Genomic DNA, 27411 nt, shown 5'->3' on the forward strand with positions numbered 1-27411 from the left:
TGGGCTGTCTCACCGAGGGAAGCCTCATTCTTTTCTTTTTTCTTTGCTTTCCCTTGCGGAGAGAGAGTGCCTGGTGTGGGCCCATGCACAGTGGGTTGGAGACCATCGGGGATGGGTAGCTGGAGCAGGAGCAGCAGAGAAAGATACGACACTGTTTTGGGATCGAAATGGTCACAACATTTTATGGATTACAGATGTATGTAGGCTTTGACATTCATTGTATCTTGAATTGGCCAACTCGGTTGCTGGCTGATAGTCCATCAGGGCAGATCCTGTTAGGGGTGCCAACTTGAATAAAATATTGTGGGGGCCCGAGCAAGCCCACCCCACATAATTGATCATGTGACACAGTTTGCACACACCATTTTAATGTGAATGCCCATCAACTTTGTGTGGGCCCGGCCCCCTCAAATATTTTATTGTGGGGGCCAAAGTCCCTAGGAGTTGGCTCCTATGGATCCTGGGGTTAAGGATCTCCTCATGACACAGATCTAAAGGGCAATACCACCAGGTCACCACTTAGCGTGTTGTGTGGCCGGGTGCCCCCCGTCAGAGGGTCCTTAGAGAGTCAGTTATGAGGTGGGTTTGACCAAGGGTATGGTTCCCTTCTGTCAGAATGGCCTGTTATCAAGTCCTGCACATGTAGATAGTCAGATTTGCCTACCATCATCCCATTTGCTGGCATCCGTGCCACCCAATGGGCTTGCACATTTAACTTCCAGATTGTGAGTCAGATGTCAGCTGGTGTCTGTAGCTAGGCTGAAATAAGACTTTGAGAAGAGAGGAAAGACATTGGAACATTATTAGTTTCTCCAATAGCTATGTATGTATATTTCATCCATTTTTTTCTCATCCACTCATTCTTAGAGATTGGAGTGGGATACCGCTTTAAGCAGAGAGAGTATCTCAATACACTTAAGTTAAATAAATTATACACAGATGGGAAATTCACTGTTGGTTTTGTATGGCTAGGATTTATATAGTTCTGAAATGAGACACATTTTTAGCAGGTATGATGCTCACTTTGCGCTTGCTAAGACCTGGTGTGACTTTTCAGTCTCTCCTTTGGTAATGAATTATTCTCTCTTTAGGAGAAGGAGGAAGGGCTTCATGCATAATTAGATTAGCTGCTTAAAACGTTTAATGTTACTGTGTGGCTCTGTTGCACAGGTTTCACATTCCTACAAACAGACCTTTTTATGAAAGGGCAGGGAAAATGCAAGGTGTTTGAAAATAAACTTTGTTTCATTTTATTAATTGCTTTTTTGATTATGTTGGCAATAAGCTATTATCATGCTTCACACTTGTAAGGGGGACAAAATGCTTGCAATTCTTTCCCGCCCCCTCCATGCCCTTTGATAATGCGCATTAGAGAAACAGTAGTCTAGCTTAAGGAGAGGCAAAGCCCTCATGTTTTTAAGAGACTGCAGTTAAGATTCATCTGCTCCTGTGTTGTGTTTCTACAATTTTATTATGAGGCCAAACAAATTCAATAAATTGCCATTTATTTCCCACCACATGACCTGAAAAGAGTTATCAGGAAATTGTATTTTGGTTTTGAGGAAGAGACAAGAGCGATACACATGATTCCTTGCAAGCAAATTGGTCCCTTTAGGAAACACAAACTCTCAGCAAATAAATAAGGAAACAGCCATTAAAATATGCACAGATTAATTGCAGTTTATAACAATTAAAATGGTTTAATCTTCAACAAATGATAGTACAGGTCAGTTAAGAGAGAATTATTTTTTTCATTAAAGAGCCCTTAAATACAAAACCACATCTTAGTTAAATGCATTTAACTTAAGTATACTTTTAAACAGCAGTTGCTGCTGCAGGGGCTCTGAACCAGGTCAGGATAGGAGCAAGTTACGAGGAAGTTCTACTCATTTCTCCCCTGCAGGGCTTTCACTGCCCCCTCCCCAGTTTGCTTGCCCAAAAAAGTTCCATTGGTATCCTTTTTTCAGAAATGATAGCACCCAAAATCTAAAGACAGGTAGTTCAAAAGTAGACAGAGAAAAATATTCTATACTCAGAAGTGTGTGTGTGTGTGTGTGTGTGTGTGTGTGTGTGTGCATGCGCATGTGTATTCAATTTATCACCCACCCTTCACCATAAGGTCCTAGCAATTTATAACCACTATTAAAAACAAATTTACAAGAATAGGGTGGGTCCTGAAAACATGAATATCAGGTGTCAAAGGCCAGAGTAAAGGGGTGTGTCTTCACCCCCTCTCCATTTTTCTATAGTTTAGTATTTTGTGATGCTAGATTAGTTCCTGTGCTGATGAGAAGCCTGTCATGTGTTTCAAAATCCAGGCAGCTTCCTCACCACCTGTAGCTCCAGCTAGTGAAGTAACAGTGTCCTGTAAGCATTGGTCGCCTGTGCGTGTTGGGGAGATGACAGCCCATGATAATCTTGTGCAGGAGAAACGTGTGGAGCACAGAGTCAAGCCCACCATGGGGCAAATTATCCTAATTCCAGGGAGAATTTGTAACCAGGCAACAGGCCAAAGCATAGAATAAAAGAATACACACTTAATTACAAAGGACAAAGATGGATTAATATGCAGGTTGTTACAGAAATGAAAGGTTGATTATATAGGCAGTAGTTAAACAAGAGGCGCCTTGCAAGAAGCAGCAAAAATAAACAATCCACATAAATAGCCCAAATTTCCTACAAATTGTGTCCCTATTATACCAATACTAAAGGTCAGCGCATGAAAATTTTTCGATACACATACAAAGTTGCATGTAAATTCTATGAACTACCAACTACAGATCGTGGGTAAAAATCAGTCTCAGCTACGAGTCTTTCCCAGGTTCAGATAACTGATCAACAGCTTCTGAGTTTTTTATGATCCTGCCACGAACCAGTAATGAGCACTAGCCTCCCAAGACAGTGGTATGATAGGTGCAATTCGTCAAACTTACTACACAATTTTTAAAAAATAAATTCCTTCCTAAAATATAATTGTCTTCTTGATAACATGCTATATAATATTGAAATTAGAAATATCAAAATGAAGTCGCTTAGGGGTTACCAAATACGTTTCTCTATAAAATAAAAGCCATGCTGAAAATTAGAAGCCATCAGTCATTTGCAAGAATTTGAGAAGGACTCATTGATGAATCATTGTACCAATGATCTATAATTGTTTGGGATTTTATATATGTTTGAACATTTCTTGCATGTTTGGGATATTGTATCAGTGTAACATAGATACTATTTGTATGATGATGAAGAAGAAGAAGAAGAAGAAGAAGAAGAAGAAGAAGAAGAAGAAGAAGAAGAAGTCCGGAAAATTCTGGATGTATGGCATCCCTAGTTTTTTTGACCAGGTGGAGTGGAAAAGAAAAAATGAATAAAATGTGAATGCCAGAACAGAACACATATGCATCATTTACACATCACCAATGATGAGGAGAGCAATTTGCATGGTATCTGCTTATATGCACCAATGTACAATTAGTAATAATTACCCTAATCTAAACAGGGGAAATATATTTCACCATTGTGACCTGGGTACCTGCTCCAGATGTTGCAAATTATTGACGGTAGGTAACCCCAAATGTCACACTCTCTCTCACACACACTCCCTTCTTAGGGTATTTTCTGAACCAGATTTGTACTGGGCTGTCCTTCCAGCTGGTGACTTCTTTGAACAGAAGACTGGAAAACAGGACATGTGGCCACCCTAATGTATATTCAACAATAGCTATGCTCAAGAACCTTGCCCAAAAAACCAAGATTCCTGGCCACACATGCTGTTGTATGCATGCAGGTGTTTTCTTACCACTGAGTGACACCTCCCCTTGCCGTTGTCTTGAGGGAGCAGCTACGCATCACCTAGACAGTGGACTAGATAGAAAATGTGTAGCCCTCAGGTGCTCAGCCCTTCACAGTGAGCCATTACATTGCTTAGAGTTTTCAAAGCAAATGGCAAATTTCTTTTTTAAAGGAGAGGGTGTGTGGCTGAGATGGCTGAAGCTGTAAGAGTGGAATACATACACTTTCAGTGCTGCAGGCTTACAGAGATCCTTCAGATTGAAACTCTGTTTCCAATCACTAAAATCTGGTTTGCTTTCTACTTCTCATTATGGCTTCCTGTAAAATTTCAAACTGCCTGACATAATTTTAATCTGTATCTGAAAGACATTTTTATAGGTATGAGAAGTGGTTCACTCTCCTCCTTGCGGTATCAGTGAGACTGAATCCATCCAGGTATATAAATGAATTTCTATTTTTAAATGAGGTTTGTTTATTCGTTTCAGACTGATGCTTTCAGGGTTTGCCTTTTCTTTTCTTTTCTTTTCTTTTCCTTTCAAAAACAGCTTTCAGAATAGTCCCCCCCCCCAACCATCAAATACCAACAATAGTGTTCTTAATTTTATAACAAACCAAGATTAAGCTATTCTGGCAACTATACATGTCAAACCTTGGACCAGAAATTGAAGTTGGTTTTGATCATGTTATTTGAGGTCATGTAAGAATCTGCCTTGTATTCACTGAGCTCTGTGTTTTTGTACTCCAGGGGAGATTATTTTGCTTTTTTCCATGAAGTGGTGGTATAGAGTCTATACCACAATAAATTAGAACACTTTCTTTTTCTGTTTAATCCCCCCCCCCCCGCCGCCGCTGCTAAACTGCATTCTTTGCAACCTTGGAACATGTTTGTGTATTCCTATGTGTGTGTGTGTGTGTGAGAGAGAGAGAGAGAGAGAGAGAGAGAGAGAGAGAGATAGAGAGAGAGAGGGAGGGAGAGAGAGAATGACAAAGCAGTCCTCACGACATCCATCCCATTATAGTTCAGAATGTGAAGAAGTGAATGAGTTTTGTCATCACCTGGGTGATGAGCATCCAAACAGCACATTGCTGCTCACATTGCTATTTAGATGGTCACATTTCAATCATATGTGTTGTGCCTTAGTCTGTTCACAACCCAGAAAAAGTTTCTGTCCTTATTAATTTGAATATAACAAAGCTTCTGGTAGACAAAAATGGATATTGCCATGTGTTCTGAACCATTTCCCATAAAACTGACTGGTTGATGTGGATCTATACTTTTGGCAAAAACACATGATAAATACCTTTCAAAACCGCAGGGCTACAGACTAATGTCTCTCCCATTCAACAAACATCAGAGAAATACCTCCATGTAGAAAATCAAAACATCAGGGAAAGGAATATGTTAAAACATGTCTTCCTGATGGTAATAGCATTCTACATGCCAGTTCTTTTATGGTAGTTAGGGAACAAATGTGATTTGCCACCTGCAGTCTGAAGCGGAACTGTGCAGAAATGTGGTATCTGAAGAAGTGTGCATGCACATGAAAGCTCATACAAATAACAAACTTAGTTGGTCTCTAAGGTGGTAGTGGAAGGAATTTTTTTATTTTGTTTTGACTACGGCAGACCAACACCTACCTGTAACTGTGCAGAAAAGTGTTTCCCATGATATTTTACTGAATGTGTAATGTGGCTCTAAAGATCCTTGTAATCACCTTTCTCTGCCATCTTTTCTCTCTCATTTTTTATTTTGTGGAACTGAAAAGCGCCTATCTTTTATCAGACTGAGGAGGTGTTTGGTTTCATTTTAAAACCCATAAGAAAGATCTGGAGATCTTTTGTTGCACTGAAAAGGATTAGTGAATGTTCTAAATTGATAGAATCATTTGTAGAAAAACCATATAGTTAATATGTATCAAAGGTTGAACAGGAATGGCATTAACGTCTACAGTTTAAGTCAAGCCTAACAGAGGCCTTGTTTCTGTCTTTTAAACGATGGACACTGTTGATCTATTTCCTTATTTTTAACGTAGGGTTCTGTTTGTTTGCCCTTCTCTTGTGAACCACCAACAGGGTCAGAGTTATAAAACACATCTTGTCAGAAGCTCCCTGTAGCCACAAGCTCCTATTTTGCTGCTAGACAGGTGGTCCCCTGCTTTGTTCAGGGAGAGCTATTTCCCTTCCTTACTGCGGGGGGGGGGGGAGGGAAATGACCTCTATTTTTAATAGAAAGTGGAGAGTCAATACAAGATCCAAGAGAGACTGTGCTTCTGAACCACATTTTATCTGCGAACACTAGATAACAGATCTTGCATCAATGTGAGCAGGAGTACTGGCCAAGGAAGGGGCATCGAACAATTTATTCTTAACAATGCTGATGCTGCCTGCGCTACAAAAATCACTTGCAACAAAAAAGACCCTTAGTAATAACTTCCCCCTAGCTTTCCTGACTGACGACGATGCTCGCTGCGTGACTGTACAAGCTGTATGTAAATAGATAAATACAAAAACTCATTCCAGTTTCTACAAGAAAAATGCTGCTTTATTGTGAATTTATAAAATTAAATGCTTATCCATCTGTGGAATTATTTTTGAATGAATAAGTTTGTATACTTCGTTTCACTGGCCCATTCTCCACAAATGTTGGGAAGCATTTCTTCCATTTGCTAATATTTTCTTCTTCTGGCAATCAGAGTCTAGCTCTTTACATTTCCCCCCTCCCTGCTGAGTTCTGAGACAATCATATAATATAAAACACCCATAAGATTGATAATCACAAAGTGGAGGGGGAAGAGAGAGATTTGCTTTTGTTTGGAACAATATCTGTGCTTCAAGGGGTGAGTTTTTTGTTTTGTGTTGTTATTGTTTCTTTGCCTTATTTCTTCTACACTGAAGAAAGATTTCTAGCTCTGGTTGCAGCACAGTCCTGCGCATAGCTTTTGCAGTTGTACTAGATTTGCATATGAAAGCATTCTATATGCTTCTAGATCTCTTTGACTTGAACAATTCTGTTTTTGTTAAATATGTTTTCTTAGGAAGCAGAGAAGAAAAAATAGCATTTTGGCCTGGTGGGTGGAGAATGTCAACCTAATAGACCCGGGGCCTCAATAACCTCTTTCACAATATATTATTGTGACAAGCCATTCTATATGCTTGTTCCTGTTAGTTGCCGGAGAACAGCTGAGGGGTACTTTCTTTTCTTTTCACTTCTCCTGTTATGAGAAAAGGCCCAGAAAACAACAGACCTTTGGGAGCCAAGATGGCAATCTGGATCTTGAAACATGTTTCCCATATAACTATATCAATAGAAGGAAACAATAGTTGACCTTGAACCTAAAATGCCGCACTGTGCTGTGTTCCTTGGAGTGAGCAATGATTTCAGAGGCCAACCAAAAACCACTTAAATTCAGTCTGGCTTTCCAGACATTGTTCTGCAGTAGCTCCTTGGAACAAGTCTAAAAATAAAATTAAGGGAGGAGCTGTAAGATTGCATTTACCGTTTGAACACACACACGCACATTCAAGAATGAACAAATAATTTAATGCAAATAGGAATGTGTGAGTGAGCCTTCTTGGAATTGCTCAGTTCCCTTACTGGTCTGCTTCAAATGATGCTCCTTCCTCGTCCCCCTCTCCTTCTGTCAGTTTTCTCTCTTGTGTTCCTGATGTTTGCTATTGCATTCAGATGCACTTGCTAACTCTGCCTTAATACAAGGCTAGGGAGGCACTTGGGCCTTTGATGGAGGGGAAGATGGCTGCAGGGAAATTGAATGAACTCATTGCATCTGTCTTCACTGCAGGAAGTAAACGACAGATCCCTCTGCCTGAGCTAGTTTTCACAGGAAGGAGATGTGAGGAACTGAGGTCAATCGTGGTGACAGAAGAGAAGGTTCTGGGGCTTGCTGACAGATTAAAAATGGAGAATTCGCCAGGTCCAGATGGCATCTATCTGAAAGTTCTTTAAAGCATTCAGATGTGAAACTGCTCATCTTCTAACAAAAATATGTAGCTTGTCCCTGAGATCAGCCTTCGTAGCAGAGGACTGGAAAGTGGTCGGTGTAATGCCAATTTTTTTAAAAGGGACCCAGGAAATTACAGGCCAGTTAACTTAAAGTGTGTTTCAAAAAGCTTTTGATAAAGTACCTCACCCAACAAGGTCCATCAGTTTACACTTGCTTACATAGTGTTGCCATATTTCAAAAAGTAAAAACTAGGACACCCCAAAAGTTGTTGAGCTTTTTTAAAAGGAAGATCCCAGAATTGTTGGCAGCCCTATGCATAACTATCTTGTCGGTTACTGTGAGAATAAGATGCTGCAAGAGATAGATAGATAGATAGATAGATAGATAGATAGATAGATAGATAGATAGATAGATAGATCTTTGCTCTAACTGGCTTTCTTGCAGAGGGTTGGTCTTGAATGGAGCTGGACTTTGATTGGCTGTTCCAATGCAGTGATTCTAATCATTTGGGGTAAAAATCAGTCGGCATCAAAGACACATAGATTCCACAGGAAGATGAATCATCCATATGCATGGATAAATGTATGTTGATCAACTAATCTCTACGTGCCTAAGAGTCTCCAGTTTTCTACAGTCCTTGGTGTGAGAGAAAGTTTGTGCCTTTCTTTAGAGAACAGAGGCCACAATTCTAAGCACCCTTCCTATGGAGTGAGCTGTTTATATTAGAATGGTGGACTTGGAATTAAATTCCTCTTTACATTCTGCTTCAATTCTCTGTGGAATTTCATTGCCTCTGCTAATATCCTTTGATTACTGCCAGCTGACATTTTCTGGGCTTGGGCTGTTCTCCCAGATTTGCATGTGAAGTATGTCACAGTTCTTTACTGTTTTCACAGAATCATAGAATTATAGAGTTGGAAGGGACCCCAGGGGTCATCTGGTCCAAACTTCTTCAATACAGGAATAAGCAGGTGGCCCGTATGGGAATCGAACACAGGACCTTGGCATTATCAGCACCGCACTCTAACCAACTGAGCTAACTGGCTTCCTGCAGCTGAAAAAAACTCTGCATTTATTCAAGTTAATTGAGAAAAAGTATGTTCATACAGCAGAAAGGATTGTCACTTCTTTACTCAGGTGCTGCTTCATCAGTCTTGTCCTTTTGTAGTTTCAGGTCACCTCATTTAATGGCTAAGATATATGCAAAATATTTCCCCCCTAGGGATACCTGCACCCGGTATTTCCACGGCACAATTTGCACCACCACCACTAGTCTGAACATATGAGATTATTAATGTCACACAGTAGGTGCGCTTAGGACCAATGCCCTAAGCGACTAGCCTTGGCCTTGCATAGGTTGCCTTCCTGCCCTGCTTGTGTGAACAACTGGATGGTCATTGCTGGAAATAACATGCCAGATTAAGTAAACCAGCATTCCCTAACCTGGGACCCTCCAGATGTTTCTGGAGTGACCAATGATCACGATAGGATGATAGTTGTGGTCCAACAACATATGGACAGCAACAGGTTTCCCACCCCTGGTCTAAAGCTCTGGTTTCCGTCATGGTGTTCTGTTGCGCTTGAAGCTTAATCATGCTGGCCACATGACCTGGAAAGCTGTCTGTGGGCATACGCCGGCTTCCCCGGCCTGAAGCAAGATGAGCACCACACCCCATAGTCACCTTTGATTGGACTTAATCCATCCAGGTGCCCTTTACCTTTACCTTACCTTCAACTGGGCACTGTCTGTCAGCTGATATTGAAGACTGCAGACAAGGGATGGGAGAGGAATCCACCTTTGGGTTCTAAAAGCAGATCATAACTCAAATTGAATAATAGATCCACTAACAGTATCCATAGTCTTGTGCATTCCTTTACAAGGTGATTCAAGGACTGCAGAGCTCCCTCTGTTATATGTGTGTGTGTGTGTGTGTGTGTGTGTGTGTGTGTGTGTGTACGCATTCTTGTAACTTTTAAAAATAGGTAATCTAGCCACTTTCAGCCTGGAGCAGTTATTGCCACTGTGGGCTTTCAATGATGCTCCATTGCTCTCAGGGGGAATTGAATAGAAAATATTCTTTTCCTTTTCTTTTCCTTGAAAAACAAAGCAAAACAGGCAGCTTGATAAGAACAGCACAAGCTCTAGCCACCTGGTTTGGCCCTCTAACTTCCCTATGCTGGAAATGCCTCTGTGGGGGGCTATAGTCATGGGAGAAGAGAGCAAGATGGCCAGGGGTCAACAAGCCAACAGGTCAGGAGAATTCAGGGGGCTTTGGGGGTGCAAAGTTCGGGCAGGGAGGCATGGAATTGGATGACTGATTTTTAAAATCCTTATGCCCTGGCCTAAAGAACGGCTGTGATTTTATGCATGTGCTTAGAGTGAGCTATCCAACTGCTGTGTCCGTGTGCCATTGTGCTATGAAATGTTATGCCAGCATCGTGGGCAGGTACATTGTCACAGATGTTCCAGGGATGGGTGTAATCTGATGAGCATACTGACACATGGTTAGACAAAGAAAACATTTTTTTCCAGCTGAGTGTAGAGATCAAAAAGCAGCTGTTGCTTCCCCCGTTATTCCCCCGTAGTTAAGCTATTATTGAAGTCAATGCAATTTCTTATGCAATTTCATCCCAAAGTGTCTCCTCGCCCTCAGAATGCCTCTTTGAAACTTCGCTTCCCAGCATCTGCTTTCCTTTGTCACTTTTCATTTTCCTTGGGCCTAATAAGAGCCAAGTGAGAAGGTGTTCCTTGTTGTTTCCCATTCATTTCAAAATGGAGGCATGCTAGAAATCAAGGAGAGAATAGTAGCTCAATTGCTTGCTAGATTACCGTATACAGATATGCGCAAACCTGTCCAAGTCCAGAAGTGGTTGTACCTCAGCAGATAAAACCATTAAAGTTTGCATTCTCTTTTCATTGTTTGGTCCTCTTCATCCATTAAGACAGCATTTGCCCTTTGGATTGCAGCTCCCATTGGTGAAAGTCAGCCTGGCTTTAGGATGCTGGGTCTGGAGGCATCATAGCTGTGGAGACTGGGGCTGATGGAAATTGTAGTCTGAAACATCTGGATCACAAACTCAGACTGACGTCACAAACTCTACATTTTGCCATCCAACACAAAGCAAAGTAAACTCCCAGTCCCACATCTCAAAAAATATAGAGCCAAAAATACTCATTAGGAAGCATTCAGCTCAGCCTTATCAGAAATTGTTTGGGATAGCTTCCCTAAAACAGTTTTTTAAATGGGTAAATAGCTATTGTGGAAATTTTGGCCCACAGTCCGCTTTGGGCACAAGGAACTTGTTGTATAGGTTTTTTTTGGAGGGCGAGATGTTTGTGAAACACCACAATGTTCCATAAATGTCAAGTGTTGTCATGGAAATGCTGAATACAGTATCATGAATGAAAATGCCCCAGATGTACAGCTAACAGTGCATCAGGTATGGGACAGAGGATTTTGTCCTTTTCAGCAGAAGTGGACTCTTAAGCATTGCTGCCAGACTTATATGCAAGGCACCTTTCTGATGACCTTGCTATGCTGTCCCACAAAGCCAGCCCATTCCTTCCTCCTGAGAGAATACTACCTTTGATGAAGATGCGTTTCTGGCTTTAGTGTCATAAAAATATATAGCCCTCCTCAGCAGCAGTTCCACTGATCAGATATTTTAAATTTGTTTCCGAAATGCAGGCTGTCACACTGCAGATGCCATCATTGACAGGACAAAATGTTATTTCTCTTGGTGGCTGGGCAAACGTTATAAACTAACTGGCGCCCCCTGGTGGTTGTCTGGGGTAGGATATGCTGCCTTATGCTCTTTGAAGGGTTAATTGATAACGTTGGCCAACTGCAGAACTGGCTCCTTTTAACTAATGTTGAATAAGATCACACACCCCTGCCAGCCACATATTTGATATTAAAGCTATTAAAAAATATGAAAAGCTACCTGAGTGTTCTTTAGATAAAATGATCTGTGGCTATATATTTTTTTTGAGTTAAAAGCTCTGACGATGTGTCAGATGGTACATTTCGTTGCTAAAAGAAGCTCCTTGCTGTGCATTGAGGGGAAGGTCAGGTCAGTGACAGAGTCTGAACTCCCAAATTGCTCTTTGAGTACAAAGAGTTGTCAGAAGGCTAGTTCACAGTGGAGAAGAGAAATCGCGCTTGCTTTTGAGCTCAGCAGCCATGCTGGAACTGGCAGGCTATATAATAATAAGAATGTACTAACTTGATTTCCACAACACTGCAATGTTTGAAATTGATTCTGGAATGTTCCTGAAACTAGAGGCTGGCTCCAGTGTGGACAGCCCCCCCCCCCCCCCGGTGTGGGAGAGAAAATCGCTTTACTAAACGTGGAAGAGAAATGCTGCAAACTGGATTTAATTCATTTGTTGTTGCTGTTTAGTCGTGTCTGACTCTTCGTGGCCCCATGGAGCAAAGCATGCTAGGCACTCCTGTCTTCTTGATTCATTTACACATATGCAGTTCTACTTATCCACTGTCTAGCACAGAGGCTGCAAAAAAGCAAGGAGAGGTAGACACTTGAGAGTAGCAAATCCTTTCCCCCAAACCTTTTTCATTCCTAGAGCTGCCAGCATCTGCCAAGGCTCCTGTATTTTGAAAGTTGATGGGACACCTTCAGACAATCACTTAGCCAGCCAAGCCTTTCCTGGCACGCAGATGCTCCGGTGAGGAATGACCTCCTTGATTTTGTATCTCATTTAGCTATAAGGTGCAGGATCCCAGCCAGGAGGGAAAAGGAGGTTGAACACAGCCACTTTTCACCAGAAAATTAGGCTAGTTGAGAATGGCTGGTGGTCACCACCAACCTCTCGCTTGTCTTTTAAGGGTACCCCCTGTGTACGTCCACTTGAAGAAGCAGGTTGGCTATGGAGGAAAGGTGCCAATATGCACAACCTCTTGAGGAATTGCATTCAGTGCAGGAGTAATATGGCTGAGGGTTTTGCCATCTTATTGCTTCAGAGCACCCTAGAGCAGGGAAGGGAGTATTTAGGGGGAAGGGCAGTGTCCCCTTCTCACTTTCAGACCTCATACAACTATTTCTCAGAAGAACCCATGTCTCTGCTTACAATGAGCTAGCACAGATGTTATACAAGCTGTAACAGATGCTTTCTCCTGATGTAAATTAGAATCTGTGTGTAGGCCTATTTATCGATCCCCCCCCTCCAGAATTCTGAAATGGCATGCATGAACCACTGGGGAAATCCTCTCTTCCTGGGAGATTCTCAAACTGCATCTTAGGAAGCTTCCCTAAATGTGATTAAAAGCACACAATGGAAACTTGTCAATGGGAGCTGCCAACTTTCGACTAGCCCTCTTTACCTGTGCATCATATCACAATTTGACATGCTGATTATTCTTTTCCAGGCACAAAGAAGAGAAGCTGATGGGAGAAACTTGACCTGGTTATATTTTGCAAATTACTGTTCTGTTCTTTATGGTGGTTCCAGCACAAACCTGGGGTTCCATCAGAAGTTCAGTGCATAGCTGTCAACTTTTCCCTGTTCTTGTGAGGAATCCTATTCGGAATAAGGGAATTTCCCTTAAAAAAAGGGAAGCATTGACAACTATGGTTCAGAGGTGGATCCTGAATAACTCCCAAGTGAAGCAGGAGCAAATGTTGATTTAGCAAAAGCTAAGGCTTTGAAAGGGCCATGGCTCAGCCTGACTGCTAGCTCCTTAGATGTTGGGAGAAGCCCATTCTGTTTAAAGGGGCTTTGTCTGTTTTAAGTGCTGGCTTCGACAGTGTTGGTGGGGCTTGTGGTCGCTACTGTGATTTCTGAGTATCATAGCAATGCACCCTCCTCAGGCTGGGGAGATGGCAAGATTGAAGCACTGGGGCTTCTGAGCGAAGGAACTCACCTGGGACTGGTGCTGAGAGTAATTTCTGCCTGCCCTCCATCTCAGACTATGAAGCCACTCTGCACTTCATGGGGAGTCTAATTCAAGAGCCATGACATCAGGCCAGAAGGAGGGCCAGTAAAAAGTTGGCCATTTCACCCTTGCCATAAGGCAGGGCTGGGGAGCTTGTGACTCTTCAGATGTTGCCAAACTTTAATTCCCATTAGTCCAATATGTAAAGCTTCCATTTGCATGTAAAACTGCCCTGAGACCTGTGGTTATAGGGTGGTGTCAGGATGCTGTCAGCAACTCCTGGCTGATTGCCCAGGAAAGTATTAAGACAAGGAAATGTATCTTACTGTGCTTTTTTATTTCAGTCCTTACAGAGAGAGGCTATAGAACCCAGGCTTTTGGATAATGGCGTTGTCCTGAGTGAATCTCCAACCCCTCTCTCTCCCACTTCCTCATTCGTCATTCTCATCATCTCCTCTACGAGTGCTGCTAAGTGTTCTCTCTGCCTTTGAGCTCTTTGCTCTCCTACTTTTAAAACTCGCTGGGTTCTGGGAGATGGAGGGTCTGGAATGTTTTCTAATAGCAACATGTCAGCTGGGTGTTGTTCCAGCTGTCCCATAATTTCCCAGCTTTTCCCCTCATCTGTCTCTGAGCTGTGACCTTCCTCAAACCCCTGCTGTAAATCTATACTGTCTTCCTCTTCCTCCTCCCTGGAAGGGTCAGGATCGGGAGGCAGTCTCCACCATTCCTCTTCTGCCCAGTCCCTGACAGGTGGCATATAAATTCCATGCATTCATTCATAAATGAATGAATGAATGTAAATGGCATCGGCTTCATTTCTCATTATTCTCAGATAAAGCTAGAAATAACCCTCATCTGAACCCTGGAGAGCTTGCTGTCAGTCACTGTGGACATTAATGAGCTGGATGTAACAATGGCCTGACTCAGTATAAAGCAGCTTCCAATGTCGGGGATGATGGGAGTTGTAGTACAGCATCATCTGGAGGGTCATTCATTTCCCACCACTGCCTTAAGAGAAATGGAACACAAATTGTCTCTGTCTGTTTTGGAACCCTACTGAGGAATAGCTCAGTCAGTAGAGCATGAGACTCCTGATCTCAGGGTTGTGCGTATGAGCCTCACATTGGACAAAAGATTCCTGCATTGCAGGGGGTTGAACTAGATGACCCTTATGGTCCTTATCAACTCTACAATTCTATGATTCTATGACTCTGTGGACAAGGCCACAAGCTTGGTGTTTCAGGATCTAGTGAATTTTTCAGAACGACAAACTGGGCTTGGGTTTAGGTCTTCTGGTTTGTAGCAGCTGTTGGGTATCTTGCCCACGATTCTTTGCAAATAGCTCCGCTCTTCTGTTTCTTTCTTCTTCTGCTTCTAACTCATGAAAGATTTGACGTTGGACTCCCACAAGCGGATTGGGGATCACAATTAGAGAGAAGGGGCTATTGTGGGTACAAATGTGAGCAGTTGGTTGTGCAAAACTGCAAATGACCCTTTTCAGCTACAAGGAAACTGCTAATATGCTGCCTAATTATAAGGCCCTTTCAGAAATGTGAAGTGTTACATATTGGTTACATGTTTGCTAATAATTATTTCTTCAATTGATGTTCTACGGGCCAATCACGAAGCATTTTGATGAGTTTAATATAATTGAACAAAGCAACATATTATACGCTATTTAGAAGCCTCGGCACATTAGTCCTCCATTAGATAAAAAGCCAGTATTATTCTACTGTTATGGCAAGATTCAAAAGAAATATATTAGGTCTTGATCAGCATCATCTTAACCCCACATGTTCAGAAGCCATTATCAGATTGCTAATTTTGCTAATAGGCTTCTTCCAGGACGTAGCATGAATGAAAATGAAATAAGTGCGAACGCTATTCACCATTGTTCACTTTGCAATTAGTAAGAAGTTAGCAAATGAAGTCCAGCCTATATCTGCCTCATTGCAAGCACAATGAAGTCACCCCAGCTCCCTCGCTTATCTATTTGCAGCACAAAGGGACTCTCTTCCAGAGTGATCTGCTAGAGGTCACCACAATGTCCTCATTTGTTCTTTGGCTTCTTTTGAAGCAGATGAAGAGCAGGGCTGGTGGCATGGCAGGTGGAGGTGGGCATTATTGCCAAATTAGTACCTTGTCTATTGGCCTTTCAGCATATGGCTTTGTCCTAATCTCTCCCCTTGTCTGAAACTCAATGAGGGAATCCTTCCATATTTAAGTCCCATACATTAGAAAAGAGGAGTTAGTAAAAGCTTCAGCCTTCAAAAGCAAAAAATAAATGATTCAAAATAACAATAAGCACCTTTCCCCACAGAATATAATGGCAAGTAACATGGAGGCCTTGGGACAAAAATGTCCCCCCAACAAAAAAAAGGTAAAAATATAGATGCAACTGAAAGAAACAAGCAGCTCATAAAATGTTTTGTTTCACTCTTAAAAAACCCCAAAACTTTACATCCCCAGTCTGCCCCTTGTGCAAATTAATTGAAACAAACAATGAATTTAGTAGTTTATTGTACAAAAATGCGAACTGTAGAGGAACTGATTTGGATTCCTTTCTCCTTCAAATCCATATTCAATGAGTCACTCGTCTTGCGGTGATCCTTTTTGCTTTGTCAAAGCAAGTAAGCATCACCTCTAGGAGTTGTTTTCTTTTTACGACTACACTTTCCTTTACATTTAGGAGAAACCGATCCGGTTTCCTGCTTCAACTTGATGACACGGCTGGCAGTTGCTAAACTCACACCAACCGCTGAAGCAATCTCTTGATACTTCTTAGCTGTGTGTTCGTGCAGAGTTCCGATCTTTGTATGTTTCCTAGGTGTCACATCCATCTTGAATGGCGGTCGAATCACATATGGTCAGGTTTCTAAAAGCTGAAATACTGTATCTGCTGATGTAATGATTGCATCATATGCTATGGCGGCCAGACAGGATTCTAAAATCTGATGCAATACAGCAGCTGCTGATGTAATGATTGCATCAGCCAACATAAAAAATGATCAAACTGGCTTTCTGTGTTTGTTTTGAGTACAGGATTATGATTAAGATAGAAAACATGCTTTGTTTCAATTAATTTGCACAAGGGTGTATGCATATGTAAGTGGAAGCAAAGTTATTTATTTATTAATTTCCAGATTTCTGTGCCACTGCATCATCAAGTAAGTTTGCTGCCAAGTGAATGTACATAGAATTACAGCCATATTTTTAACAAAATAGTATTGTTGTCATTTCCCTTCTGTCCTTGATACTGCTTTCTAATGTTCACAGGATTGATTTCTGTTAGAGGCAGTTGATCTCAGCCAATCAGGGATCACATAAAGAACACAGTCATATTATGTTCCAAATCAGATTTGGCTGATGAACTCATTGGGGGCAAATCAACCAATTGAGCTTGAGTGCTTCCTGGATTGGTTACAGGGGTCACTGGCTGCTCTCTCCCTCTATTTTTGACATGATCTCTGAAAGACTGCCCAAAGGGCAATATTGTTGACCTTGTGGTAAAGGTTTTGAGAATTGCAAACACCCCACATATCAGGAACTGGCCCAAGCAGTTTGTGCTCTTCTTCCTCTCATTGCCGTTGGTCATTTTCCTAGACTGAAGTAGCCAATGTGCGGCCTACTTGACTACAACTCCCACCATCTGATTATTAGCCATGATTCCTGACACTGATGGGATTTGGAGACCAACAACATCTGGAGTGCCTTAGACAAACATGGCAAGCATGATCACAGGGCATACCCCATTCTTCATGAGGGTCAGGTTTTGTGGCTATGCCTTTGAACAGATCCTTTCTTGAACAGTGACATGCTAGTATTCTTTGAGTAAAATCCAAAGAATCCTATAAACCCAAGCTCTGGGGTGAGGGGTTCACACATGCCCAGAGTCTGGGGCAGGGGTTGGACTTGAGTTTGTTGAACATTAAGCCCTCTCACATGAAAATCTAATGTTTAAGCAGTGGGGAGTTTGAAAAGCAGTTTGATAAATAATTTGTGTGTGTGTGTGTCTGTTATAACAAACAAATAACCATACCCCACTAGTTGTACCTAGGGATTGATGAACGTACTCTATGGAAAACTTAATTGTTTTGCTATTTACTGAAATCCACTCTATAATCTTGACTTAACACTGGTCATTTTCCGAAGATTCCTGCACATGTGCATTAAAGAAGTGCAACTTCAGACCTTGTTATGTCTTCTGCCACCATGGTGCATGTTGCAATGTCATGATTGGTTGGTTTCACATGCACCTGTGAGTACATCCTGCAACCGTTCTGGGATGGAGTCGAAAGGGACAACTGCATTGAGCTAGGTGTGGCAAAGTGACAGGTCACAGCAATCAATATCTGGCCTCACACAAAGGTTGCAGCGATCTAGGCTTAATGAGCATGGGCAGACATGACAAACTAACTTGTCATCAGTATCAGGATTTTACTGTGATCCTAGTTTTGAGGATAAGGCACAAAAGGTTAGGCTCAAACAGCTATTTGGGTAGAACCAGTGGTGGTGCTGAAAGTCACAATTGGTCAGATCGGTAGTCATATCTGATAGGTTAAAAAACAAAGACTTCAATGCCATTTATGAATGTGCATAATCATTTTTGGGGGGTTGGGGGCAGTTCTTCTCTATTGCTAGTCACATTTTAAACCTTTGTACTACTGAACATCTGAAGAAAAGAACGGAAGTAAATATGCCACAAATATTTTTCATCCTCTGCAGTTTCATGATAGATTTTTCTGCAAGTGACTGAAGGATTTGGAAACTTCCAGTTGCCATTTCCTGATTGCATCATCTCGTAAATGCAGATTTTATAACTGCTAAGCTGCCTTAATGTATAGTGTTTGATGAGCCAGTTTGGATTTTCATTGGTTTAGATGTAGTTTAATTTCCTTTCCCCCTGTAACTCTTTTATTGCAATCCTTATTTTTAGCAATCTTTTATTATACTCTTTTTCATGTAGTGAAAACAATGCAGTGTTTCCCCCAAATGAATAGCTTGAAGCAAAGCAATAACATATTGGTATTTTAATTCACTTATTAAATACATGCATTGAAATTTTTTAAAAGAAACAAGCCTAAGACAGCAGCTTCCCCCCCCTTGCCATTCTCTCCCCCCCCCCGAATGCCGAGTTGCATAAGCTAAATTATTTACAGTTTGTAGACTCACAAAAGAGAAGCAGATTTGGGTTATTTACTTTTCTGATAAGAAAAGAGGATTGAAGTTGCTGTGATATGCTGCTTTGTTAATTTCGTATTTGCTCCCTGGTGTATAAAAATCTTTTAAAAGAATTCACTCAAGTACTTGCAGGCTCTTTTGAAACTGCATGGAAGTAGTAAGATTAAACAAAACATGAAAAGATCTTAAAAATATAAGTCAGCAAATGTTTGATAAAAATAAAAGTGCTTGGTAGCAGGAAAAACCTCTTTGGAGCTCTGTTTATTTCTTCTCCAGAAAAGGGGCCTCCTCCATGTTGCTTGGGAGCAGCTCTGAGCTCTCTTGGCTTCCAGTGATATGAAGCGTCAAGTACTAAAATAAAAGGGGTTTGCAAAGTATAAGGAAAGCAGTTTGTTTGTTTTTTAATGACCATAGAGGCGTTTGCTAATGAAAGGATGGAGATCTACTGCAGAGCAAAAGTGAAAATATTTCTATTTTTATTGCTGTTTATGAAGAATTTCATCAATGAAAGTAGACGTACTTATGTGTGCTTGTAACTGGTCTTTCTTTGTTGCGGAAACACAAAATGCCAACCACCCCCATAACCACTTTTTCCAGAGAGTAAACGTTGCTGAGGGTGTCCACGTTGCAACTATTCTAGAATAAGTACCAAACGATCCATGGGAATGAGAAGCTCTTTTTCATTTATTTAAGCAGACTGACATTGAAGTTAGGACGCGGGTGGCACTGTGGTCTAAACCACTGAGCCTAGGGCTTGCTGATCAGAAGGTCGGCGGTTTGAATCCCTGCGACCGGGTGAGCTCCCGTTGTTTGGTCCCTGCTCCTGCCCACCTAGCAGTTCAAAAGCACGTCAAAGTGCAAGTAGATAAATAGACACCGCTCTGGCGAGAAGGTAAACGGTGTTTCCGTGCGCTGCTCTGGTTTCGCCAGAAGCGGATTAGTCATGCTGGCCACATGACCCGGAAGCTGTACGCCGGCTCCCTCGGCCAATAAAGCGAGATGAGTGCCGCAACCCCAGAGTCGACCACGACTGGACCTAATGTTCAGGGGTCCCTTTACCTTACCTTTACATTTAAGTTTATTATCATGTGTCCAAATACAATGCAGGACAGGATATTGTGAACACAGGAATACAATATATAGTTGCAGCAAGTGGAGAAGAGCCATCTGCGAGACCAAAACCATTTTGGGTTGGGATGCAGTGATCCCAAGTATGAGAACAGAGGGGTTCCCCATTGTGCCCTGGTCCAGTCACATAATACAGTAAAAATGGCAAAGTGGCTCTTCATTATTTTTATACACTAGGAAAATATGTGCTTGAGTCAAGATGAATCTATCTTTGCTTAGGGCATTAACTGTTAAGAGGCACAGAGGAGGCAATGAAACTGGATTATAATAACTCATACTGCATGATCTAATGTAATTAAAGTTACTGTACTAATAACATTTTTAAAAGGCTGTCCCCGTACATCTTCCAAAAACGGACAGATTTTTCAGGGTCAACAACTTGGCTGACCTGGGTAAATACTGACTCTAGTCATGTATGTTTCTCCTGAACCAGACATACCAAATGTTTATGGCTTTTTTGGTTTCCTCCTTTGTAGGTCCCGACATCTTGTCCTCCACTGCAGCTCCTGTCATCGTAATTCCTCCACGCAATACCAGTGTGGTCTCTGGGAGTAATGAAGCCATCCTGGAATGTGTGGCCAATGGCAGGTAATGTAACAGCCAGGACAGAATGAGAACTCATTTTAAGGAACATGCCGACCCTGAAATAGGAGAGAGGACATCTGCTTAATTCAAAGTGGTAATACGCAGAATTGGTCCCCCCCCCCGAAGTGTGGAATCTAAACCTAGTGAGTTGAATTGTATTCCTAGTTGCCGCTTCCCTGTGAATGCAGAGGCATTCTTGATCATAATTAGTGCCATCTTCGAAACTGAGTTATAATGAAACTCCCTTCCATACAGCTGAGTCCCGAGAGTAGTGTTTATTTTCACAGCGATGTACATTATTCCCCGAACTGCAGAAAGGAACAGGCAAGTTAAAATAATAATAATTTTGTCAGTATTATTTATAGAGAAGATTAAAGTTGTGCTACTCGTCTTGGTGGACAGGTGTCTACAATGTTAGACATCCTTGCAATTAATAACAGCACTGATAAATATGTTAATTTATATGCTATCCTTATTCATTAAAGATACTACTTATCCCCTTCATCCCAAGGAAGTCTTTGGATATGGAAAGGGAAGCCACAATAGCTGTTCTGCTCTTCAAGTATCTCAATAATGCTAAATGAGTACTGGGGATTTGATGCTTTCTTACTAGTGAATTGAATTTTTTACAATGTTTACAAGGGTGGCAGAAGATCCCTCGCGAGAGATAAAGATCCGAAATGTCCCAAGAGCCAATTGATTGCTTCTTTCTGCAAAAGCAGAGGCATTCTTGATAATAGTTAGAGCCACCTCCAAAATTGAGCTATAATGAAAGTGCCTCCCATACAGCTGTGTCCCTTGAGTAGTGTTTATTTTTAGCATCCTTTGCTTAGGCAAAGCAAATCATTAGCACTTAAAAGTTCCATTGCTGTAACAATTAGCCATGCTTGTTTGATGGCACTCGAGCTGTTCTTCCCCTCCTCTGATGCATGCTTCTGCCTACGACCTCGTAGCAGCGTCTAGATTTATTTCTAAGTGTCCCTTGCTCAATGTGCCTGCAATCCTGGAAGAGTTAGGTGAGTCATATGTTCAGTGTGTTATTACTGCAGATAACATAATTCACAGTAATAATTGGTGTGACTTTTACCCTCACAGGCCTACTGAAAAATTAAGCGTAGCCTGGAAGAGGAACGGGATCAAAATAACCAGTGGAGTTAGCAGTTTTGGGAGACGTCTTGCTATTGCCAACCCAACCTCTGCTGACATTGGAATGTACGTCTGTGAGGCACACTTGAGAGGCAGCGCTGCCGCTGAGCCAGAGAGAGCAAAGGCTTTTCTGTCTATCCTAGGTAATGCTCCTTTTTCATAACACAAGCCTTGAACTGAAGTACAATAGGAAATAGAAATGGTTATTTTAATATTTCACCGACCTTACAGCTGAACTTCTCCTTGGCGAATGGAACAAAAGGGGTGAAGTAGGGTTATCTTCAAAATTAATTCTTCATTGTGAATACAAATTCATCAAGGATATTCTTTCCCTTAACAGCAGTGTTATATGGAAAACATTGTGAATCTTAAACTGTTTTCATGAAACTGGAAGAAACATAGTATATTAAATAGTTATCAGGCAGCTTACATGTCTTGGTTTCCAGCTGGATGAAGCCCTGCCTAATGGCCAGCTTATTCCTGGCAGAGCACTTAAGAAAGTTGCTCTGTATTACTTTCTACTTGTGACCGCTCATCAAGAAATTTGAGGTTCTGGAGAGGAAATGGTCATGGTCATAAAGTATCCCCAAGCTACCTTGTAGTCTAGCCACAAGGCCCTCAGTTTAACTGGCCATTTCTTAATCCTTCAGGCCTCTATGTGACCTCAACGCTTAAACAGCACCTCCTTCTGAAACTCTTGCTTTTAACTGCATGCTGGGTGTTGAAAGAAGAAACTTCCTTGCCCTCCAGGCATTATTGCAAGGGAGAAACAAATTTCACGCACTTGCCTCTAAGTCCCTTTGCTTTGAATGAATGAATGAACAAAGGTAACAATCCTATAGCAAGATCCATGAGAATGAGCAGGGTTAGGATCCAGCAGAGCTCCACTTAAACCAGGAAGTTTGCAGTGCAGCTGGACTATACCAGCATAAATCCCCATCCTTGACTCAGTTGGAGATATACCAGGGTATCAGCTAGGAGCCAGTGGCTCTTGGTAGGACCAGAGAGGATGAGACTTAGGCTGGATCCTAAGCCCTTTCAGCTCAGTCCTGTGACCTGGCAACCTGGTATAAGTTATTCTGGCAAGAAAGGTGGTGTACTCACAGTGTTTTAAAGGCTTATTTTCCCTCTGTCAGGCTTAGGCCAGCTCAGCCAGCCGTGGTCCTACTCCAGATTGCAGAATGGGTCTGGCATACTTTGCTCCATCTTAACTTGATTTAGCACCAGTATAGGATTGCGCCATTAGGATGGATGAGGGAGACATGGGAGGAGAAGGAATGGCTCTCAAAGTGTGCAAGCCACCTCTGCTGCCTCTGAGCAGCTCTGCTGTCAGTCAATGGCCTTCCCAGCTTCCTTCTTGACACATGATGTGCGCCCTCAATGTACATGTGGTGAATTCATACTTTGTTTTATGTATTTGTTCTAAATGTAGCAGATGGCTTTTCTTAACTTCAGGCACTTTGGAGCATTTTATGCAAGTCAAGAAGTGTTTCTCATTTCCCCCCTTTGCAAAGTTGTGCCACACTTTTATTCCTTGTCCTCTTTTTATTTTAGAATGCATTGTGTGAACTTTGATTCTAAGGGTCTTCTTTTGTTTTATTCCTGCAGATTATTATCTCCCAGCTTCTTTTCCCTTTTTAAAAGACCAAAAGCCCATTTCAATTATTTATGATTCTGATTTAAGCCCTTTTTTATCCCCACCATTTTATTGTGACTAATTTAATTTTGCTGCTGTCCTGTCAGATCCTGCTTCCTGCACTATTTCAGCCCCTGATTCTCCAAGTGAAGATGGTGCTTAAGTAGCTAGAACAGAAAAACCAAACGCTAGGGGAAAGATTTTGAGTGTTGCAATGACAACTTTGATTAGAATTGTCTGCATACTCTTATTTGGGATGTTTTATTTATTTCTCTTATCAGTTTTTATAGGGGCACTGGTGAATGAAGTCATGAAAAGAGCTTGCAGTATGAAGAAGCAGATGAAAAGAAATCAGTAACAAATTGGTTATCAGTTAATTTTATTGCACTTTTCATGCAGCAAGCCACTCTCGTTTGGTTTGTTTACTCCCCGTGTCAGCTGCATTGGGGGATTTATGTATTTGTGGAACATTAGGAGGGGTGTCTAACAGGAAGCTAAAACAACCCAGTAGTGGAATAATTCATGAAAAAAGCTGGCGTTCCAAAATGGAAGAGTGCCATCTCTTAATTAGTCAGGGCACAGCACCAAGGGGAAGGTGCAGGCGAGAATCAAATATGATAAAGAGCTCCTGTAAAAGGGATCATTCTCTCTGAGCTTTCTTGAAGGTGTTTCTTCTGAAGCCTACATTATTAAATTCTGTTTTAGCGGCACTTAAGGACTCTATTATGCTTGTCCATTTCTGCACATAAAATATTTGTAGGGTACACAAGTAGATAACACCATGCATGTCTTGGCATAAAGAAAACAAAAGGTTTCCTGAGCCTGCTTAGACGCTGTGCTAGACAAGCACTCCAGAACTGACCCGAAAGTTCATTCGGAGCAGAAATTCTGTCTACCAGGCTTCACAAAATGGGACCCTGCAGAGGGAGAATTGGCTTCTTGAGTGATAAAAATCTGAACAGGGATAAGAAATTGGAATGAAATGTAGTGTTTTCCAGAGGGGTACTTAATGAAGATATTTTTTGTTTTGTGGCTTAAGTAGGTTAAACACAAATGGATCGTACACTAACAAGAGCAATGGGAATATGAAATAATTCTTTCAGGAATCTGTAAAGCAGGCGTGGGGAACATTTCCCCCAACAGATTTTGCTGAACTATAATTCCCACAGCTGTGGCAAGCTTAGCCAATGGCTAGCATCCCCCTGCCCCTTGCTATAGAGGGATCCTACAACATGTTGAAGGCCAAGTGCTGGTAGCTTTTTGAATTGAAGTTTTAAAACAGACAAAGACAGAATATGGATGAATGTGGTGTTACAGGGAAGGGGCAATGTGGAATTTGGAAAAGGAAATAATACTTCTGGAAATATAATGTAAAAGCTGAGTAGGCATGTTTATATCAAATAAACAGAACAGGTTGGATATAATTTTGGTTGCTGATATATTATGAATAAATAGGACAGGTTGGTATGATTCTGCAGATTATGTATTACCAAGAAAGGTTGTGATATCCTCATTCCTGGGTTTTTCATAAGCAAGCGAAAGGGCAAAACATAAAGTGGAATGATTCAGCCATACTCTAATTACAAAATTGTGGGCAGCAAAACGAGGCGGACAGTATATTGGGATTAAATAAGCCAAAGCTTTTTTTATTTATTAAGCTTTTAAAACTTTCAGCAATATAAAAACTTAGCACCAGTGAATGTGGAGAACTGATGGACACCTGTTTCCATGCCCTGGGGAGCAGACTTGGCTTTCTGGCCACAGCTGCCTCAGGTGCTCATAGGTCAATCCTGTGCCAAACCCTCTCAGCAAGCCTGCCCTGCCCTCTGTAGGAATCTACTCCAGCTGCCCTGGCACTGCTATTGGATGCCACCATTGCCCTTCCTGTAGGAGGTCTGCAACCGTCTCTTTGTACCCTATATTCACATTTTAGGGTCTCTGCCCAATGCCCCCCTCTCTCTAAAGAACTTGTCCTCTGGCATAGGTCAACCTGCAAAGCTGAGACAATTAGAAATCATTAAATCAATCAGTCAAATCATTCTGCCAGTTGACACAGAATGCAGCATCCTAGGGAAAGTGGGAAATGTGCCAATCCAATGCTAATCAGTTTAGATGTATGGTGTGTGTGTGTGTGTGTGTGTGTGTGTGTGTGTGTGTGTTTGTGTGTTTGTGTGTGTGTGTGAATCATTGCTCTTCCTCAAAGGGGAGGAGGGTGGGTGGGTTGTACTGCTTGGACAAGTGAAGGTGAGAAAGAGGTGCATATACTGTATCTCCTGCTCTCATTGCTCAGTCTTGTGGTGGCTGGTCATGCTGAATTGTTGCAAGACATCATCTGAGCTCACACACATGCTTCTTAGTAGCCCAGAAGGTTGTCACACAGCACCACAACCTGCCACTGGAAGCCAAAAGCCTCATTCTGATGTAAAGGACAGACGATATGCCCTTCAGCGTTTTCACCTCCATCGTTCTGCCCGGACCCTGAGGTCCAACGCCGAGGGCCTTCTGATGGTTCCCTCATTGCGAGAAGCAAAGCTACAGGGAACCAGGCAGAGGGCCTTCTCGGTAGTGGCGCCCACCCTGTGGAACGCCCTCCCATCAGATGTCAAGGAGATAAACAACTACCTGACATTTAGAAGACCTCTGAAGGCAGCCCCGTTCAGGGAAGTTTTTAATGTGTGACATTTTAATGTATTTTTAATCTTTGTTGGAAGCCTCCCAGAGTGGCTGGGGAAACCCAGCCAGATGGGCAGGGTACAAATGATTAATAATAATAATAATAATAATAATAATAATAATAATAATAATAATAATTTAGTATATTATGATGAGCAGTGCATATTAGAAACGCCTAACCTGAATTTTGCAATGCAGACAGTGCTCATATGCTAAATGCCCTTGACTTGAGGGGCCTTAAATTGCACCATTTCATTTCAATAGAAAACTAAGGCCCCACTCCCTCACATGAATGCATTTCAGTGCCCTGGTATTCTATCAGTCAGAAATTCCTGCAAAATGCTTCCAATCTGAATATTTAGTGAGTTGTATCCATGATGCATCAAGAAATAAAATGATCCCCATCATGCTGCTAATACATAGCACAATTTCCCAACTAGTGTGGCAAAGCTTTCTTTGATTTCTTCATACAGTTCTAGCAAAGATAAACTAAGGTGGTTCCAAACTCTGGTTTTATTAGCTGCAGTTGTTATAAATTTTTTAAAGGGTAGTGTGTTCCTGAGCTGGCACAGCAGCAGTTTGGGGGAAGATTTGCAGGAGATTAGATAAGAACATATTTGTTCTGCTACTAGTCACCCTAAGATTAAGTATTGCCATTGCACTCATTTGGAAATGGGACTAATTCTTTAAAAAACAAACAAAAAACACCGATTTTTCCTCATGTTCTTGGAGGTCCTTTAATATAACAGCTCCAAATAGTTATTTTTATACTGCCGTTTCAGTAAGAGTTTATGAAATCTTGCCACTACATAAAATGAACAATTGTGCTTTAAAGCAGAAGCTGTGGCTGAAAATAAAACTGGACAAAGGGGAAAAGAAAAAAAGCAACGATACAAAGATGTCAGGATAGTCAGGTGGGACAAAGCAGTGTGAGGCCACAACCCCTTGGACGTTGACAAGGTGGAGCAGAGGCAAAAGGCACAGTGAGAAGACTCCAATCCTATCTCTATACAAAGCCCTCAAACATTCCATTCTTATTAAAGGATGCCTGACCTCTCTTCATACTTAATAACATTTTATCAATGTACTCCTTTAACCTAGCAAGGCAGGCTGCAATCCTAGCCCCGGTAAACATATGTTCCATAGGACTTACTTCTGTGCCGTGGGTTGGAATTTGTATCCAGAACAAAAGGCTAGAGGGCAGAAACAAGAAAGCAAGACAAGAAGGGCAGAAGCGAGGAAGCAAGACAGGGAGAGAGAGAATAGGCAATGCAAGGAATGCAGTCCAATCAAAGATTTGACCCACAATAGGCTATTTCTGCCTTTGGACCTTGGCTTCAAGTTTGTTTTCTCCAGCAGGTCTGATGAAGCAGTTGAGTTGTGGGCTGTCTTTAAATTTGGAGTTGATGACACCAGG

General features: G+C 41.7%; 1 protein-coding gene across 7 annotated transcripts in view; it reads left to right on the forward strand.

Moving 5' to 3' along the window:
- SDK1 (sidekick cell adhesion molecule 1) overlaps positions 1-27411 on the forward strand; it is a 598536-nt gene that overhangs the window by 331670 nt on the left and 239455 nt on the right. For all 7 annotated transcript variants that reach the window (XM_081169333.1, XM_081169337.1, XM_081169338.1 and 4 more), the window contains exons 7-8: positions 20431-20542; positions 21635-21828. In XM_081169333.1, coding sequence (XP_081025459.1) covers positions 20431-20542; positions 21635-21828 — 306 coding nt within the window. The remainder of the gene's footprint in view (positions 1-20430; positions 20543-21634; positions 21829-27411) is intronic.

This window comes from Podarcis bocagei, assembly GCF_964188305.1.
Source record: "Podarcis bocagei genome assembly, chromosome: 14".
Taxonomy (NCBI): domain Eukaryota; kingdom Metazoa; phylum Chordata; class Lepidosauria; order Squamata; family Lacertidae; genus Podarcis; species Podarcis bocagei.